This window comes from Suricata suricatta, chromosome 5, assembly GCF_006229205.1.
Source record: "Suricata suricatta isolate VVHF042 chromosome 5, meerkat_22Aug2017_6uvM2_HiC, whole genome shotgun sequence".
Classification (NCBI taxonomy): domain Eukaryota; kingdom Metazoa; phylum Chordata; class Mammalia; order Carnivora; family Herpestidae; genus Suricata; species Suricata suricatta.
This window is the reverse complement of record NC_043704.1, coordinates 82,701,571-82,721,380: the sequence shown is the minus strand read 5'-3', so window position 1 is coordinate 82,721,380 and position 19,810 is coordinate 82,701,571. Positions and strand designations below refer to the sequence as shown.

The window sequence follows — 19,810 nt, the reverse complement described above, 5'->3', positions numbered from 1 at the left end:
AACAACTACTCTGTTTTCCTTCACCATAGATTAGTTTGTCTGTTCTAGAACTTCTTATAAGTGGAATCATTCACGTATGTACTCTTGTGTCTGGCTTCTTTTACTTACCAAAGATGATTTTGAGATTCATTTCTATTCTTGCTTAGATTAGGAGTTCATTGGGTATACACAATTCATTTACCCATTCTACTGCCCTTTTTTTTTTTTTAAAGTAATTTATAAGCCCAATGTGGGGCTTGAAGTCACAACCCCAAGATTAAGAGTTGCATACTCTATCGACTGAGCCAGCCAGGTGCCCCTCTAGTTTTTTCCCCTGTTTTGTTTTTTATAGACATTTTTGAAATGTCTCTGGCTAATAGAGAAGAATGGGTTGTAGGTTTTCTCATTCAGACATTTAATAAAGGAACACTGGTTGTCTTGTTTACAAAGAGGAAAAAATTTTGTTTGAAATGAAGAATTTAGAAAGGATAGGGGCAAAGAATGATAAAGTCATTATTAACATCTTAGGAACATCTGTCTGTATGGAGGCAGGTGGAAAGTGCTGGTACTGCTCCTCCCTGGCTCCGCTTTTAAATCACATGCGAAAAGTTTCCTTGAGTGAGCACAGTCAGTGGTTTTGATGAGGTTCAAATGCATGAGGATCATAGAATTTTATATTGAGAAAATACCTCATAAAGTACATGGGAGATTTTTCAAGGACCTTATTTATAAGATTTTACTTCTTTTCCCTGGAATTGGCCACATCTTGTAAGATTATTTGCAAGACAGGATTGTAGGGCCAGGTCTACTCTGACATGAGAACTAAGACCTTTTACTAAGAATTTGTAGTGACTGTATTACGTAATTGTATTTTTAATTATACAGTTTCACTTTTATTTTTTTTCTTAGAGATAGAACATTACAAGGTTTAGTTTTGCTTTTGGTCTTTAACTTTTTTCAAAAACTCAAACTTGTTTATGTTATTTGAACAGGTATGATAGAGTAGTTTTGCTTTCTTACATTGGATAAAGGGGGAAATGTATTTTTTTGTTTAAATTGACAAAACATTTACATATATGTATGTATATGTATATACATATGTATATGTTTAAGTTTTATTTTAAGAGAGTATGTGTGTGTACAAGTGGGAGGGGGTAAAAAGAGAGGGAGAGAGCAAGAATCCTAAGCAGGCTCTGTGCTGTCAGTGTAGATGCTCATGTGGGGCTTGATCTCATGAACCCTGAGACCTGAGCTGAAATTCAGAGTTGGATGCTTAACCCATTGAGCCACCCAGGCCCCCCCCCCCTTTTTTTTTTTTTTTTTTTTTGATGTAAGCTTTACACCCAATGTGGGGCTTGAACTCAAACAACCCCAGGTTCATGAGTCACATGTTCTATCAACTGAGCCAGCTGGGTGCCCTGACAATGTTTACCTTTTCTTTTTAATCCAAAATGTGTTTATTGCTGGGGTACCTGGGTAGCTCAGTTGGTTAAGTGTCTGACTTTTTTTGTTTTTTAACTTTTTGTTAAGGTTTGTTTATTTTGAGGGGGAGAGAAAACACTCGGGAAGGGAGGAGAGAATCCCAAGCAGGCGCTGCATCATCATGGCAGAGCCCAGCGCAGGGCTGGGACTCTCAGACCCTGAGATAATGACCTGACCTGAAATCAGCAGTTGGATGCTCAGGTGACTGAGCCACCCGGTGCCCCTAAGTTTGACTTTTCATCTCAGCTCAGGTCATGATCTGAGTTGGGAGTTCAAGCCCCGCATTGCACTGGGTGTGGAGCCTTCTTAAAAACAAAACAAAATGTGCTTATTGGGAGAGTGTTCTACTCATCTTGGTTCAGGGTGCTTTTAGTGCTGCTTCCGTCTGAAGGACCAATGTCCTGTAGCCTTCCTCTTCCTCCTGTAGGCTTGCAAAGGACAGTAGAGCAGCCAACACACAAACTACCGTTTGTGCATGGCTAAGAGGATGGTGATAGTGTAGCATCCTCGGGACTTCACATGCATGATATAGGAGTAGGGGCTCTGCACCAGGAACTTCTTGTCCTTCCAAATCTTTTCTTTCAGGGATGATGAGTAGAGGAGGTCCTTTGCGAGGGGCATGTTCTTGTGGAGAGGACCTCACTGCTGGAAAGAGCTTCACTTTTTATGAGTCTGTTTTCAGTGAGATAGAAATTCTAAATTAGAGGAATCAGCATTATGTATGTTTCTCTATGTTTCTATATTTGGCTTTGGTCCCATGATCTAGAGAAAATCCTTCTCACAGACAAATTATAAACAGTAACAGATTTTCTTAGCAGTTCACATTTACCATCTCTTTATTCTTTTCAATTTCAACTGATTCAAAACCTAAAGAGAATTAGTAGGATATTTTGTTTCAAGGTTGAATCTGACAATATCTAGCAACTGTTCATATTTTCTTTTCATAAATCTCAAAGACAAGAATCCAAAACTTAATATGACCATGGGTTATTTGTCACACATTCCATTCATGTATTTATTACATCATGGTGAGAGCATGCCTCAGCAGTTGTGCCTAGCCTTAGCTAGCATATATTGAATGTGGCATGTGTATACTTCAGTATTTTTCTTGCTAGACCAAAGCAGACCTGTATTATTAAAAAGTGCTCAGTGTGGACCTAAATCTTCCTAAACCTGTTTATTGGAAGCTCAGATCTATGCCCAAATATGACAGGAAAAGCTTTATTACAAGAGCTGTATGAAATATGAATACCCTTGGCAGCACAAGTTAACTCATTGGTGGCTTCTTCCATACCTACCTCAACCCATCTGCAAACAAATTCTTTTGTTCCCTTCTGTTTCCCGTTTTAGAGCAAATGTCAAAAGAGTTTTGCTTTATCACTTAAGTGAAGGTGAAATAAAATACTGTTTTCTCCAAGGATCCCTAGCTTTTCTGGGGAGGAGCCACTATTATTCTTGGGGGTAGGAGGAGAATATTCAGATTATGAAGTCCATGGAATCAATGAGTGAAGATGATGCTGGACTCACTCATCTTTACAGAATAATCCCATAAGGTTCTAGCAAGTTGTAGGAGACAGGTGGTCACCGAGGAAATGGTGTGGTGCAGAAATAGATTCGGAGATCTGCTAGGATGTGTCTATCTGATTCTAGGTTTTTTCCCATCTGCATTAAAGAAGAAGGAATGAGGTTTATTGATTCTTAGGAATGTATGCTTTTTTTTTTCTTATTTTCTTTTTCAGAATGTATTCTTTAATGACCCAAGATTTTTCAGGTTATCTAAAACTAGTTGCAGATGAAATGCGACCTTATTCTTCTCAAAGAAATGTTTGTTTGTTTTATTTATTTATTTTAGAAAGTTCTCTGCCCAAAATGGGGCTTGAACTCACGATCCCAAAATCAAGAGTTGCATGCTCATCCATCTGAGCCAGCCAGGTGCCCATTACTCACTTTTTACAAGCTTTACAAACAAACAAATAATGGTTTCAGAGCCTCTATAAAAGTAAAGATTCATTTATATGCTGAATTAAAGCAGTTATGTAAGGATGGTGAACAAACATTAAATGTCTTGATTCAGGGGTGCCTGGGTGGCTCAGTTGGTTAAGCGTCTGGCTTCGGCATGATCTCACGGTTTGTGAGTTCGAGCCCCGCATTGGGCTCTGTGCTGACAGCTCAGAGCCTGGAGCCTGCTTCAGATTCTGTATCTCCCTCTCTCTCTCTGACCCTCCCCTGCTCACGCTGTCTTTCTCTGTCTCTCAAAAATAAATAAAAACAACATAAAAAAATTTTTAATGGCTTAATCCAGGATGTTTATAAATGCTAGAGATTATAGAACATTTTTAAGCTTAGTAATATTACACAAGGTAAAAATTGCAGGAAAAATGATCTCTTAGATCTAGGATTTAAGTATATGTCATTACATAATAGGTCTCTTTCCCATCTGATTCAAGTAAGCCTGTCTCTGGAAATGGATGAAAGAATTGGACTAAGCTGAGAAACTTAAGAAAATATTTTTAAGTAATCTTTATACCCAACATGGGGCTCAAACCCACAACCCTGCGATTAAGAGTTATCCGCTCCACTGACTGAGCCAGCCAGGTGCCCCTAAGCCAAGAAACATGTAAATTGTTATTTCTATTTTGAGTGAAATTTTTTTGAGTTAATATTTTATTTTTATTAGTTTTATATTATTTCATTTATTTTTTTTACATTTATTTATTTTTGAGAGACAGACTGCACAAATGGGTGAGGAGCAGAGAGAGAATGAAACACAGAATCCAGAGCAGACTCCAGGTTCCCAGATGTCAGAACAGAGCCCAGTGTGGGGCTCAAACTCACATACTGTGAGATGATGACCTGAGCTGAAGTTGGATGCTTAAACGACTGAGCCCCCCAGGTACCCCTATTAGTTTTATTTTAAAACTTTATTACCACAAGGTGCCTAGGTGGCTCAGTTGAATGCCCAGCTCTTGATTTAAAAAAAATTTTTTTAATGTTTTATTTATTTTTGAGAGAGAGAGAGAGAGAGAGAGACAGTGACAGTGGGAGCAGAGGAGGGTCAGAGAGAGACACACACAGAATCAAAAGACAGCTTCCAGGCTCTGTGCTGACAACTGGCTCAGAGCCCCATGTGGGGCTTGAACCCACGAACCATGAGATCATGACTTGAGCCGAAGTCGGACACTTAACTGACTGAGCCACCCAGGCGTCCCCCAACTCTTGATTTTGACTCAGACTGTGATCCCAGTGTTGTGGGATCAAGTCCCACATCAAGTTCTATGCTGAGTGCGGAGCCTGCTTGGAATTCTTTCTCTCCTTTGCCCCTCGCCCCCACTCACTTTCTCTCTGTAAAATAAAAAAACAAAAAACAACAAAAAACACACCCTTTTTATTCCCGCAACAAACACATATTGTTTTTGCTTTTGGCTAAATAAATAACCATTAGTGGTAAAACAGAGATCTGGAAATCGGGGAGCTCTTGTCCTTTCTATGTCATAGATTAAGGTTCTAAAAGGCAACTTATGTTGCCCTAGACCTGTTTTCTTATCTGTATACTGTATCAGTAAGCCCTTGCTGCCCAGTAAGGGAGTAGCTAGGCAAGTGGTTCTAAGCCTTTGAAGTACGGCTAGTCTAAATTGAGATATACTAGAAGTGTAAAATACACAGTAGATTTTAAAGACAGCACAAAGATAAGAATGTAAAACATCTTACTACTAATTTGTTTATATTGATTACATTGTTGGAATGATAATATTTTGGGCACATTAAGTAAAGATATTATTAAAGTTAATTTCACCCATTTATTCCCCCCCTTTTTAAAGTAGTTTATTGTCAAATTAGTTTCCATACAACACCCAGTGCTCTTCCCCACAAGTGCCCTCCTCCACCACCTCCACCTCCACCTCTTTCCCCCCTCCCGCTTCAGCCCTCAGTTCATTTTCAGTATTCAATAGTCTCTCAAGTTTTGGGTCCCTCTCTCTCCCCAACTCTTTCCCTCTTCCCTTCCCCCTGGTCCTCCATTAGGTTTCTCCTTTTCTCCTATTAGACCTATGAGTGCAAACATATGGTTTCTGTCTTTCTCTGCCTGACTTATTTCGCTTAGCAGGACACCCTCGAGGTCCATCCACTTTCCTACAAATGGCCATATTTCATTCTTATTGCCACGTAATACTCCATTGTATATATATACCACATCTTCTTGATCCACTCATCAGGTGATGGACATTTAGGCTTTTTCCATGTTTTGGCTATTGTTGACAGTGCTGCTATGAACTTTGGGGTACGTGTGCTCCTATGCATCAGCACTTCTATATCCCTTCGGTAAATCCCTAGCAGGGCTATTGCTGTGTCATAAGGGAGTTCTATGGATAGTATTTTGAGGAACCTCCACACCGTTTTCCAGAGCAGCTGCACCAGTTTACATTCCCACCAACCGTGTAGGAGGGTGCCCGTCTCTCCACACCCTCTCCAACATCTATAGTCTCTTGACTTGTTCGTTTTAGCCACTCTGACTGGCGTGAGGTGGTATCTCAGTATGGTTTTGATTTGTGTTTCCCTGATGATGAGTGATGTTGAGCATCGTTTCATGTGCCTGTAGGCCATCTGGATGTCCTCTTTGGAGAAGTGTCTGTTTATGTCTTCTGCCCATTTTTTCACTGGGTTATTTGTTTTTTGGGTGTGGAGTTTGGTGAGTTCCTTGTAGATTTTGGATACTAGCCCTTTATCTGATAGCCCCCCCCTTTTTAAAGTAATCTCTATGCCCAATGTGGGGCTCAAACTCACAACCTCGGAATCAAGAGTTGCATACTCTACTGACTGAACCAGCTAGGCTCCTCTCCTTTTTATTAAAAAGTATATTTTTTATGTTTATTTATTTATTTTGAGAGAGCGACTGAGCATGGGAACGGCAGAGAAAGGGGGAGAGAGAATCCCAACCAGGCTCCTCGCTGTTAACACAGAGCCCAATGTGGGGCTCGAACTCAACAAATCATGACCTGAGCTAAAACCAAGAGTTGATGCTTAACTAACTGAGCCACCCAGGTGCCCCTCTTTCCTTTTTTTAATGTTACTGCTAGAGAATTTTAAATCCATATGTGGCTCACATATATCTTTTGGACAGTGCTGGTATGAACAGCATTTCCTAAACCAGCTTATGAAATATAAATACATGCTCAGTGAAACACAGTTTGGAAGAGGAACAGGGTCCAGTAGAACTTTTTGCAGCGATATAAATGTTCTGTATTTGCACTGTCCAAAATTGTAGCTAATGGCTACTGATGGCTATTGAGTACTCGAAATGTGACTAGTTCTGAAATTGAAAAATTGAAATGTGGAACAAAGGAACTGAATTTTGAATTTTAATTAACTTTTTATGTTTTTTATCTTGAGAGAGAGAGAGAGATGAGAACAGCGGGGGAGAGGCAAGAAAGGAGAGACAGAATCCCAAGAATGATCTCACAGTTGGTTGTGTTAGGCCCAATGAGGGGCTCGAACCCAACCAACTGTGAGATCATGACCTGTGCCGAGATGAGTTGAATGCTTAACTGACTGAGCCATCCAGGAACCCCAACTTTATTTTTTAGTTTTTAATTTTTTTAATTTTAATTAACACCAAATAGCTACATATAGGTAGTTGCTAATGTTTTGGGACAGTGCAGATCTAGAAGATTTATGGGATTGTGTTGTTTGAAGACCTGTATATGTAGGACTTGTTTACCTTATGGAAAACTTGCTGTCTTAATGTAAGTCTATGTGTTTATTATGAAAAATGATAAATGATCAGTAACAATATTTATTGAGTGCCTGTTATGTAGCAGGCATGTTTAAATACCAGAAAGAGGATTTGTATATAAATTATTAATTGAGGGCTTAGCTATATATATTACTCATTAACAGTTAAAATTAAGAAAAAATTTTTTTTTAATTTCTGAGATACAGAGTCTGAGCAGGGGAGGGCAGAGAGAGAGGGAGATACAGTCTGAAGCAGACTCCAGGCTTTGAGCTGTCAGCACAGAGACCAATCAGGGGCTCGATCCCACCAACTGAGATCATGAACTGAGCCAAAGTTGGACACTTAACTGAATCACCCAGGCACCGCTCATTTTTGTAATATGCTGGATGCATTGTGAATTCCAAGATGCTATTTGGGCTTTACCATGTTTTCATCAAAGTCCGGTTTCTTACCTTTCCTTATGGGTGCCCCTTGAAAGACTGGCCCCTTTTGAAAAGTCTGAGCAGTGTGTTCCTGTGTTAAAGGATTTTCTCTTGAAAGGCAAACCTACACTTTGTAACAGATGATGATGACTTTTTCTTTAAAAAGTTAACATTTGAAGTTAGTTATGCTTTTGGGCTTAACAAGGATATGTACATGTTTACACAGAAACTTATGAGTGTCAGCATTATGTAATATTCCCTTTGTATATGCATATACTTATACATATACTAGTATCAAGCAGTGTTATTTGTTTTTACTTCACAGTGAAGAACAAATGTCATCATGTCTGGAATCAAGCGGACAATCAAAGAAGCCGACCCTGATTATGAGGAAGTATCTGTGGCCCTTCCAAATAAGCGGCATAAAGCAATTGAGAATTCAGGTAGTAATTCATCTGCCTTTAGGAAATTATTTATTTCTTTGTTGAGATATGCATCCCTATAAAATATACAGGTACTAAAACAAAACGCGTTTCCACTGCTGTGTATAATTTGAAGAGGGATTAGTTACGTGCTCTGTTAATAGCTATTTGTGGTGTAAAAGGCCAGGAAGACAATTAGGTAGACAGTGAAGTGTCAGTAAAGAAACTGGCTGTAAGTTTTGGCTATCGCTGTGTGTCAGGTATAACCATAAAGTCTTATAATATGTATACTGGAGTGTGGTAGATGATTATTGGCGGTACATTGGATTAGGTTTTTTATTGTTATTGTTGCAGATTTTAATGTCTGTTGGAAAGATGATCTCATCAAACTAGTGGTTTTGTGACTACTTTTGCTTAGGATGAGGCTAAAATAATTTAAAAATATTATTATTCTAATTAGGTGTTTCATAGGGTTCTCAGATGTGGTGTAGGTTTTTAAAGGTGGCATATGAATGATATAAATTTGGGAAATGGTGATCTAGTTTAACCCCTGCACTTAGTTTCTAGTAGTTAAGAGGCATTAGATTACTTGTCCAAGATCATATAATTGGTTGAGGAGCAAATCATCAACTGTGTGTAGCTACCCAGAATGTTTTATGCTATCTCAGAAAAAGTTGCTAAATTTGAGTTATTTTATTTTAATTTTTTAATGTTTATTTTTGAGAGAGCACAAGCGAGGGTGGGGCAGACAAAGGTGGGGACAGAGGATCCGAAGTAGGGTCTGCGCTGACAGCAGAGAACCCTATGCGGCCTGAACTCACATACTGTAAGATCATGACCTGAGCCAAAGTTGGATGGTTAACCAATTGAGTCACCCAGGTGCCCCTAAATTTGAGTTCTTAAATTATTGTTGAAATTCATTACCGTTATTTAAAAGACTTTTTAAAAATGTTTTTATTTATTTTTGAGAGAGAGAAAGAAAGAGAGCGTGAGTGGGGGAGGGGTAGAGAGAGAGAGGGAGACACAGACTCTGAAGCACGCTCCAGGCTCTGAGTGGCCAGCACAGAGCCTGATGCGGGGCTTGAGCTCACAAGCTGTGAGATCATGACCTGAGCCGAAGTCAGATGCTTAACTAACTGAGCCACCCAGGCACCCCCATTACTGTTTATTTAAATTAAATAAGTCTATGTAAGTTAACGTTTATAGCTGGGTAAAGGAGGCAGACAAGTCATAAAGTGTTGTAGCTCCACCAAGATTAGTGCCACTAGAGTTGAAGTGGTGAAAGAAAATTCCAGTCTATGTGAGTGCAGTCAAGTCATATGTACCCCAGAAAGTCTTTGTGGACCCAAAATTGTTAAATCGAATTCCAGATGATGAAACCATTTCATTCACTGAAACCTTTCCCCTCATTCAGTTGAATTTTATTTATAAGGAAAAGCCATTTCCTTTTAGTAATAAGCCAAATAAATGTGAAACTTACATCCATTACTCAAATGCATCACATGGCATAATTTTCTTTAAAGAAAACTAAGAGAAAAACTGATTATTTTAGTAAACATCATAATTTCAGTTTAAATCTAGTGTAAGTTGCAAATGGCCTATACAGGAAGTTTTTTTCTTACTGAGAGACAGTTTGCTGTTTCTTCCTTTTGATATTCATGCTCTGCCTAATCCCAAGCCATGTTTTTATTTTTCAGAATTTTCTCAAAATAGATTTGGTAGGATGCTTCCCGTTGCTTATATTGTTTTGTTTGTTGTTTGTGTTTTTATTTATTCCATGAAAGAGATAATTTAGAAGCATTTTCTCTGAGGAGCTCATGATAAAACAGCCTTCAGTGATCACAGTTAATGACTTTCAGCCTTCCCTAAGAGTAGCTGCTGGTTCCTACAGACAAGGACATATATGTACCAATACTAGAAAGTAGTCTCTTTTTCATGAAGAGAAATATCAATCATTTGCCTCCATGCAGACGTATCCACAAAAATGTTCACTTATACGATTACTAGTATACACTGAATATTGAACTTCAATGGCAACATTGAAGTTGCCAATTTAATGGCATGTTTTACAGGGAGAAAGTGATATGGCCATCAGAGTATCCACATATTCTCTGCAGTTTTTCAAATACCCCAAAGCATGGATGAACATTATTTTTTCATATTATAAACTCCAGAATCCTTTTGCAAAATTCCAGGGTTTTTTTTCTTTGTACAGATTTTATTTTTAAGTAATCTCTCTACCCAAAGTGGGGCTTTAACTTACAACTCAAGATCAAGAGTTGCATGTTCTACTGACTGAGCCAGCCAGCTGCCTGTTTTTCTGGTTTTTCAAGCAATCATTTGGGTCTTTTTCCCCCCTTGTATCTGATGTTTTAGACTCTTGAGTTGCATAGTGAGTAGTCATCATCTGAATTCTGTCACCTTTTGAGGCATTTTCTTCTGTTGCTACTGTTTATTTTAAGTTTTTATTTAAATCCCTGTTAACATATAATGTAATATTAGCTTCAAGAGTAGGAGTATTTTCTTACTTTTGAATTCTTTCTTTGCTTATTCCTTTAATGGTTGTGATCAGAAACTGCTGAATTGCTTGCTAGATCCCTCTGAACAGAAAGAAGCTTCTGTATGAACTGCTGTTACATCACAGACTGCCTTCCCTCTAGCTAACTATTTTGTCCTTGGACTATGGTTTTTCACAGATCACCAAATGTTTCTCCCAGAATTTTAATAGATTTTTTCCTCCCAGTAATTTTATTTTTATATAATTTCACAGAGAATAATTGCAAGGAATGCTTGTATGTCTTTTATCCAGATTAATTTGCCAATTGTTTATATTTTTGCCTCATTTATCAGTCCCCCCCCCACACAAATGCATGCATTCAGGTGTATATGCACATCGTTCTTTTTAAATCATTGGAAAATAAATTGGACTTTGTAAACACAGGTGTTACTTCTTAAGGAGATTCTCTTATGTTGATCACAGTACAATTATCAGAAGCAGGGAATTTTAACGTTCATTCATTACATTATGTAACCTATAGTCCATATTCAACTCTTGAATAACTAACAGGGACCAGTTTTCCCAGTATTGTATTTTATAACTGTTTTCCCCTCTCCAGGATCCAGTCCAGGATCTCACACAGTGCATTTTGTTGTCCTATCTCTTTAGTCTCTCTTAATCTCCTCCACCTTTCTGTCTTTCTTGATGCTAATATTTGAATCATATAAACCAGTGATTTTGTGGAATGTCCTTCAGGTAGGTTTGTTTGATGTTCCCTGTGATTAGATTTAGCTTTTTTGGCCAGAATACCATAGAGTGATGTAGACTACTCGTTGCATTATGTCAGAAAACACGTGAGGTCAGTTTGCCCCATGTTAGTGATCTTAACTTTTCAGCACTGGTCAAGATGACAGCCACTAGGTTTCTCCACTTAGGACTTATGGTTTCCTGGGTTTGTTCTTTTGCAGGCTGACTTAAATCAAGACAGGCACTGATTAATTAGACCTTGGATTATTTTATGTTCTTTTTGCAGCTCGAGATGCTGCTGTGCAGAAGATTGAGACTATTATCAAGGAACAGTTTGCACTTGAAATGAAGAATAAGGAACATGAAATTGAAGTCATTGACCAGGTATAATGGCGATAAATTTTAAAAAACAACAAAGCTATTGCAAAAAAAATCTATACATGATGAATTGAAAAAAATCTGTTGAAATAAAATTATGTTTTTTCCCCCTCTGCTGTTCTTTTAAAGAGTATTCTCATTCTGGAAAAAGGGCTCCCCCTCCATTAATGAAATTTCAGAAAAACATAAAAAAATTAACTGAAATTCCACCCAAAATATAATTATTCTTTGTTCTTGTGCTCAGTATCTTTGTGGTGGATATTTCTTAATGAATATGCATATCTACACACAAATGTTCATATTAACATGTCTATATTCTCTTGCAACCATAGACTTTTGTCATACTATTCCATCCTTTGCCAGTTTGATAGGTGGAAATGATTATTTTTATTTGCTTTTCTTTGCTTATTAGAGATGTGAGCTTTTGGTTGATTGTATTTCTTTATTTTTTGAAAATTTTTATAGTATGTCTCTTCTGTCATTTCCATTTTTTAATGAGTTAACGTTTGTTTGTAGCGATTGATTGAGGCAAGAAGGATGATGGATAAACTTCGTGCCTGCATTGTTGCAAACTACTATGCTTCTGCAGGTCTTCTAAAAGTTTCTGAGGTAAGTTTTCCTCATATACAGGCATTTCTGGCCATATATATTTGTTGGATGAAGGAGAATTCAGTGTTGATGTGAAATTCCTGCCTTTGAAATGTATCTTATATTGGCTTTTGTAATTTATTTATTTATTTTTAATTTTTTTTTTTAACATTTATTTATTTTTGAGAGAGAGACACACAGAGCATGAGCTGGGGACGGTCAGACAGAGAGGGAGACACAGAACCAGAAGCAGGCTCTAGGCTCTGAGCAAATGGTCAGCACAGAGCCTCACACGGGGCTCGAACCCACGAACTGTGAGATCATGACCTGAGCTGAAGTCGGCCACTTAACTGACTGAGCCATCCAGGTGCCCCAGGCTTTTGGAATTTAAGAAGCCTGGGAAAATACATAAACTGTCAATAATTTCAAGTAACATTATTTCATTTTTATTTAATCCTTCTCCAACTAATATTTAGCACTGTTGCTAGGATTTGCAGATACAAAGTTGAATGAGACCTTCTTCTTGCCTTATTATTCATTTGATTATGGTCAGCTTTGGAATAAATTATAGGTAGATTGATTTTCCTAATGAACAGCAATTTGTAGTTTCAGTAAATATACCCAAAACTTTCCCAGTTGTACCCAAAATATCTTTAAAGATTTTTTTTTATGAGATTTTTGAGAGAGAGAGAGAGAGAGAGAGAGAATGAGTGGGGGAGGGACAGAGAGGGGGCGACACAGAATCTGAAGCAGGCTCCAGGCTCTGAGCTGTCAGCACAGAGCCTGATGTGGGGCTCAAACTCATGAACTGTGAGATCCTGACCTGAGCTGAAGTCAAACACTTAACTGACTGAGCCACCCAGGTGCTCCATCCCCAAAATATCTTTTAAAGCTGGTTTTTTGACATATAATCTAATCAGGGTTCATCAGCTACATTTGGCAGTTTTGTTTCTCTAGACTCATTTTATCTAAAATACTTCTTTCACCTTTTCCCCATGATGCTGACTTTTTTGAAGAGAATAGTTCATTTATGTTTATAGAATATCCCACATTTTCAGTTTATTATTTTTTTCCCTTGGGTCATTCCTTCATTCCCTCAATTTTTTTGCAAACTGGTAGTTGGGTCTAAAGATTTGATTAAAGTTAGAGATTTTTGGCAACAATCCTTCATAGGTGATTCTGTATACCTCATGATTATATCACATCAGGAGCCATAGTAATCGGGTTGTCCTGTGGTAAAAAATATTAAGTTTAACCACTTACTTAATGTGACTGCCACTAGATTGGACCAATTATAAAGGAATGAGGATAGAGTTGAACTGAAACATAAGTATTTCTTCTTCTTTGACAATTTGATAATTCCAGCATAACTTCTGTTTTTCATTTTAAAATTTCTTTTTTGTAAGTTTTCTCAGAATTAGATCATTCTCTTGGATAGTATTGGCTTAGTGACAATGGTGGCAGGGCTGGGAAAGGTGTGACAGCATACTGCTTTCTTTACATTGTTCCCCATGGTTTTTACAGATAAGAGGTACTGTGTTTTGGCTTTCATGCCATGCTGTGGAGCTTAGGATACCTGGCATTGGTGGTACTCCTAATATTGTCTTGGAAAAATCTGGAGCATTATTTGAGTTTAATCTTAGGTGTTAGATAGTTTCTTCTACTTTAGGAGTTTCCTAATACATATTATTAGAGTCTGAACTATTTTTTAATTTTTTTTTCTAAATATTTATTTTTGAGAGAGCACATGGGTCAGCTAGGGAGAGACAGTGAGAAAAAGAGACACAGAATCTGAAGCAGGCTCCAGGCTCTGAGCTGTCAGCACAGAGCCCGGGCGTGGGGCTCAAACCCACGAACCATTAGATTATGGCCTGAGCCTAAGTTGGACGCTCAACCAACTGAGCCACCCAGGCACCCCTGAACTATTTTTTTTAGAGCTATCATAACAAAGTACCACAAGGTTGGTGGCTTAAAACAGGAGGGATTTATTATCTCATGATTGTGGAGGCTAGCAGTCCAAAGTCAGGGTGTTGGCTGGACCATCTTGTCTTTGAAGGCTCTTGGGAAGAATCCTTCCTTGCCTTCGCCTAGCTTCTGGCAGTTGCTGGTAAACCTTGGCTTGTGGCTACATCGCTCTAGTTTCAGTGTGTATCTTCACGTGGATATTTTCCCTCTTGTGTGTCTTCTCAGTTTCTCTCTGTCCACATTGCCCTCTTCATCTTAACTTGATTACATCTGCAAAGAGCCTATTTTCAAATAGAGTCACATTCACATTCACCACAAGTACAGGGTGCATATGAATTTTGAGGAGACACTCTTCAATGAATGGCAGATTTTAATGTTATCTCTTATAAGCTAGCAGCTGCATGAAACAGGGCTGTAACTACTCTGTCTGAAGAGCTGGTTGTCCATTTAATGTTTTGTTGCTTTTTTTTTTTTTTAAACCATTAGCAGTTCTGAACTGTGTTATTTGGTGGTCTAGAAGTACACTGATTTTTTTTCTATTCTGATTAGGATCTATTCAAGGATATTTGGATGTATTATTGTCTATTATCTGTCATTTAATTATTTTTAGTTTGCTGTAACAAATACATCACAGCTCTAAAAAATACTCTTTATTATTGAGATACAACAATTTTGTTGCTTTGAAATCCTGGTCTCTGGCTCCTTTTCTCTCACTAAATTATGTTAATAGCACAGTTTTTAAAAGCTAGGCTTCCTAGGAACTGTAGAGTGGATCACACTATAACAGAGTACACTGTATTTTGTATCCAAGTAACAGGATACACAAAAATACTCCAGGCCTCGGTACTAGTCTGATAGCAAATATCATATGTAAGTATTTATCGTTTTAAAGCATTCTGTACTGCATTTTACTCCTGTGTGGGAGCCATTTTACATACATGTTTAAAAATATATATATCTTACAGGAATGTTTTATTTAGAGCAGTTGATGTATGTGTTAAAGCATCGTGAGACTAATTTTTTAAAAGTCAAATCTTTCTATATTTACTACCTGTTCACCTTGATTTTTCATTTTCAGAGAACTTGCATCTTTAGCTTTCAGTGTTAGAACCTTCACATAAGTATTTATCACTTTCTAATTTTTGTTTTGTTGACTCAGACCACTTTAAGGAGTTTGGACATGATTTTATGGGTGTGGGGAGGTTTTGAAGAATTTTAAGCAGAATTTAAAAAGATAAGAGTTTTAAATTAAAATTTTGCTTTTGATTTGATTAAGAATTTGATTTGCTTGCTTTCATTTTTGCAGGGATCAAAGACATGTGATACAATGGTTTTTAATCATCCTGCTATCAAGAAATTTTTGGAGTCACCATCTAGGTCATCCTCTCCTGCCAATCAGAGATCAGAAACACCATCAGCCAATCATTCAGAAAGTGATTCTTTATCTCAACACAATGACTTCTTATCTGACAAAGACAATAACAGCAATATGGATATAGAGGAAAGACTCTCAAACAACATGGAACAGAGACCAAGTCGAAATACTGGAAGGGTATAGTTGGAGGGGTGGGAGGGAATCAAAAGAGAAGGGAACTAGTAATTACTAAGTATGTATTATTTCATTTTCCCTTCATAAGAACTCTAGAAAATAAGTTAATTATATCCCTTTTGAAGATGGGGAAACTCTCTCAAAGAGGTTTAAGTTCTGTTTGCCCACAAGTAAGAGAACTGAGAAATCGAATCAGAATTGTGCATAGCACAACTCGTAGATGCCACCCACATGGATATGAGAGAAACCACGAGGAATTGGCAATTCTGTGACCTTGTCCAGAGTCTTTCCATTCTGTCATGTTTTATTTTCTCTTCAGCATTTTCCTTTGTAGAACTTTAATGCTTTAATAAGATGCTTTAAACACTGGGGGAAACTTGACAAATAATAAATAGAATTGAAAGCCATTTATTTTTCTTTGATCCTGCCAGTTTCTTATTTGAGTTCTTGTATCAAGCTGCTCTGAACTTCTTGGTATATATAATATTTTGCTATAGAGCCCTTACTGGATGATTTTACTAGCCAGGTGTTCTGTGGTGAAGGAGATCTTCAGAGTGCTTTTCACGTAGTCAGACGTCAAGGATTTTATTTATTTTTGATAAAAATCAAATTTAAAAAATTTTCTGATTGTGAATCCATATGTATTCATTGTTGAAAATTTTAAACTACAGGAAAGTAAAAAAGAATAGAAAAGTCATTCGTGATACTACCACCCAAAAATGAAAACTCTTAATGTTTGGATTTACTTGTTTCTAACCACTATTATTTCTGAGCAAATACTGCAATTTGTGTGTGTGTGTGTGTGTGTGTGTGTGTGTGTGTGTGTGTGTGTTTTAAAAGATTTTATTTTTAAGTAATATACATACCCAACGTGGGGCTTGAACTTACAACCGCAGGATCAAGATCATATGCTCTACTGACTGAGCCAGCCAGTCACCCCCTTTTTTAAAAATGTTGTTTGTGTGTGTGTGTGTGTGTGTGTGTGTGTGTGTGTGTATTTTTTAATGTTTCATTTTTGTGAGAGAGAGTGGGGGAGGGGCAGAGAATGAGGGAGACAGAGGATCTGAAGCTGACAGTAGTGAGCCCAATGTGGGGCTTGAACTCATGCACCATGAGATAAGACCTAAGTGGAAGTCAGACGCTTAACTGACTGAGCCACCCAGCACACCTGTGTTTTTTGTTTAATTTAAAAAGAATTTAGGTAATACTGTTCATAAGATTTAGAAACTTACTATCTTGTATGTAATATACATGCTCATGTTTATGTAACAAATATTTAGTGTTTACTACATACCAGGCACTTTGAGAACTGTACAGAATAATCATGTGACACAGGTACTGCTATTCTTACTTTATTTTTTTTACTTTATTTTTTTTAGATTTTTTAAATGTTCATTCATTTTTGAGAGAGCGCAGGTAGGGGAAGGGTAGAATGAGAGGGAGACACAGAATCTGAAGCAGGTTCCAGGCTTAGGGCTGATAGGCTGTCAGCAGTGAGCTCGATGTGGAGCTCAAACCCACGAACCTTGAAATCATGATCTGAGCTGAAGTCAGACACTTACCCGACTGAGCCACCCAGGTGCTCCAGATTTTTATTTTTAAGTAATCTGTACACCCAATGTGGGGATCAAATTTACAACCCAAGATTAAGAGTCGCATTCTCTGACTGAGCCAGCAAGGCACTCTGTTATCCTTATTTTATAGATGAGGAAATTGTGATAGAGAAATCAAGTCATTACACACAATTTCACATGTTGTAAGTGGAAGAGTCTGGATTTAATCCCCAGCAGTCTGTCTCTACAGTCAAACTTCAATCATGTCTACATTATTTCTCATTGAAAAAAATTTTTAATAACACATAAAGATTGGAAAGAAAGTAAATTCCATTGACCTTTCCCCATTCCCATTTCCCAGAAGTAACCATTGTAATAGTTTCTTCTGTATCCTTCCATATTTTATTTGCATATACAAAGCGTAGGTGTATGACTATTAAAAACATACATACGTATGGAGTTACATTGAAAAAACATAAACTAATGCAAAAGATATAGTAAAACTACCCTTTAATGCTCTAAGAAGTACTACAAAGCCACAGAATTTGGTAATAAAAAAAAAAATCTGAGTTACTCCATTCATACCTCCTATGATTTTGTAGTTTCTGCTTATTGGAAATTGTCCACATTTGAAGTGAACATTGATTATGATTTCTTTCAGGACATTTCTAGTATGACTGGCTCTCACAAAACAGAGCAGCGGAATGCTGATCTTACAGGAGATGAAACTTCACGACTTTTTGTAAAGAAAACAATAGTAGTGGGCAATGTGTCCAAGTGAGTATCTAATTGAATTTTCCTATGTTAATCCATTTATGTTAATACTTTGGCATACTTTTGTTATGGTATTACTGTAGGAAGAGGCCTTAAGGATTTTTTTCCCCCAAACTCTTAGTTGTTTTAAAACTAAACTGAGGTTTAGAGACTTGGAACTGTTGCCTCAGGGTGTCTGCTAATCTTTGACATAGAGTAAAATTGTACTTGGTAAAAATTCCTAAGACATGAGCTTTTATACAGATGCAGTATTTTTTTTTAAGATCTTATTTTTAAGTAATCTCTGTATGCAACATGGGGCTCAAAATCACAGCCTCAAGATTGATCGTATACTCCACCAACTGAGCCAGCCAGGTATATGAATGGTGTATTTTATCAAGCATGGTAGTGTGGGTAAATTTGGAAGAAGTTTTGACTTTTTCTGATCTATGATCTAGTTTTATCCTTAGGGGCATTAGCTAATTGCTAAAAATATTTGTTGCCCAAGTTGAAGTGTTTTACATTTTTAACAAAAAGTTACAGAGCATGTCTTGACAGGATTTCTCCAAGCTGAGGGGCTAGCTCTTTATGATTATGGTTCCATATAGGGTTGTATGATATCTATGGTTATATACATTATGATATATTATAAGAATGATCTTATGGTGTCTTGTGGCAGCACCATCGTTTTTGCCAAGTATCTGGGAATGGATGGTCACAAAGTCTTTATTTGCCTTTCTCCTCCCTCATGAGTTATATTTTCCCTGTGCTCTTGTCATTTTTATCATATTATATAATAATTTCCTATTTTTATATATTTTTTCCCAAATCAGACTGGAATCTCTTTAGGTTAGAAAGTATGTCTTTTTTGTTTTGTATCTTATAGCACTTGGTTTTCAGTAAATATTTGATTATTGAATAAGTTGATGTATTTATGAAAATTGTAATTAGATTGAATTATTGAAAATAAGGGATTCAGGCAGACAGTAATTATTTGGGGGGAAATCAGATAGGGTGGAGTCTTTCAATCCCAAGTTAATGGATCACAAATAACAAACAAGAAGTACATTTAAAAAAGTCTCGGGATAATAAAAACAAAGATTTCTAATGGTCTTTGTGATAGTATTTACATGGAAGCATAAAGGGGCACTCTTGATATTGACCTGGGTAATGACCCCAGGGTCGTGGGGTCGAGCCCCGCGTCAGGCTCCACACTGAGCATGGAGCCTGCTTAGGGTCCCCTCACCTCCCTCTCCCCCCTCCCTCTCCTGTCCCTCTCCCCTCCTCTCTCCCAAACTCACACTCAATAAATAAATAAGTAAATGGAGGCATAAAATACAATTAAGGCAATTAGATTTCTGTTTTGTAGATGATTTTAGAGTGAGCATACATTTAAGTAAGGGAACTAATACACCATATGAAGTGTTAAGAATTGGGATCCTAACAATAGTACAAGACCAGTCAGCTCAGCAAAGTCCTAGACTGGAAATCTAGATAGACCCACCAGGCCATAAGAAGGCTAGGGGGAAACAGTCATTGCTATTTCAAGCAAATACATTTTTTTTTCCATAATATTTTATTGTCAAATTGTTTTCCATACAACACCCAGTGCTCTTCCCCATAAGTGCCCTCCACCATCACCACCACCTCTTTTCCCCCCCTCCCCCTTCAACTCTCAGTTCATTTTCAGCATTCAATAGTCTCTCAAGTTTTGCATCCCTCTCTCTCCCCAACACTCACTCTCACT

General features: G+C 37.5%; 1 protein-coding gene across 4 annotated transcripts in view; it reads left to right on the top strand.

Annotated features, from left to right (window-relative positions):
- The window catches only part of YEATS2 (YEATS domain containing 2), a 123,666-nt gene that overhangs the window by 14,981 nt on the left and 88,875 nt on the right, over window positions 1-19,810 (top strand). For all 4 annotated transcript variants that reach the window (XM_029939792.1, XM_029939789.1, XM_029939790.1 and 1 more), the window contains exons 2-6: window positions 7,937-8,054; window positions 11,564-11,661; window positions 12,172-12,264; window positions 15,515-15,760; window positions 17,972-18,087. In XM_029939792.1, coding sequence (XP_029795652.1) covers window positions 7,955-8,054; window positions 11,564-11,661; window positions 12,172-12,264; window positions 15,515-15,760; window positions 17,972-18,087 — 653 coding nt within the window. In that variant the 5' untranslated portion in view covers window positions 7,937-7,954. The remainder of the gene's footprint in view (window positions 1-7,936; window positions 8,055-11,563; window positions 11,662-12,171; window positions 12,265-15,514; window positions 15,761-17,971; window positions 18,088-19,810) is intronic.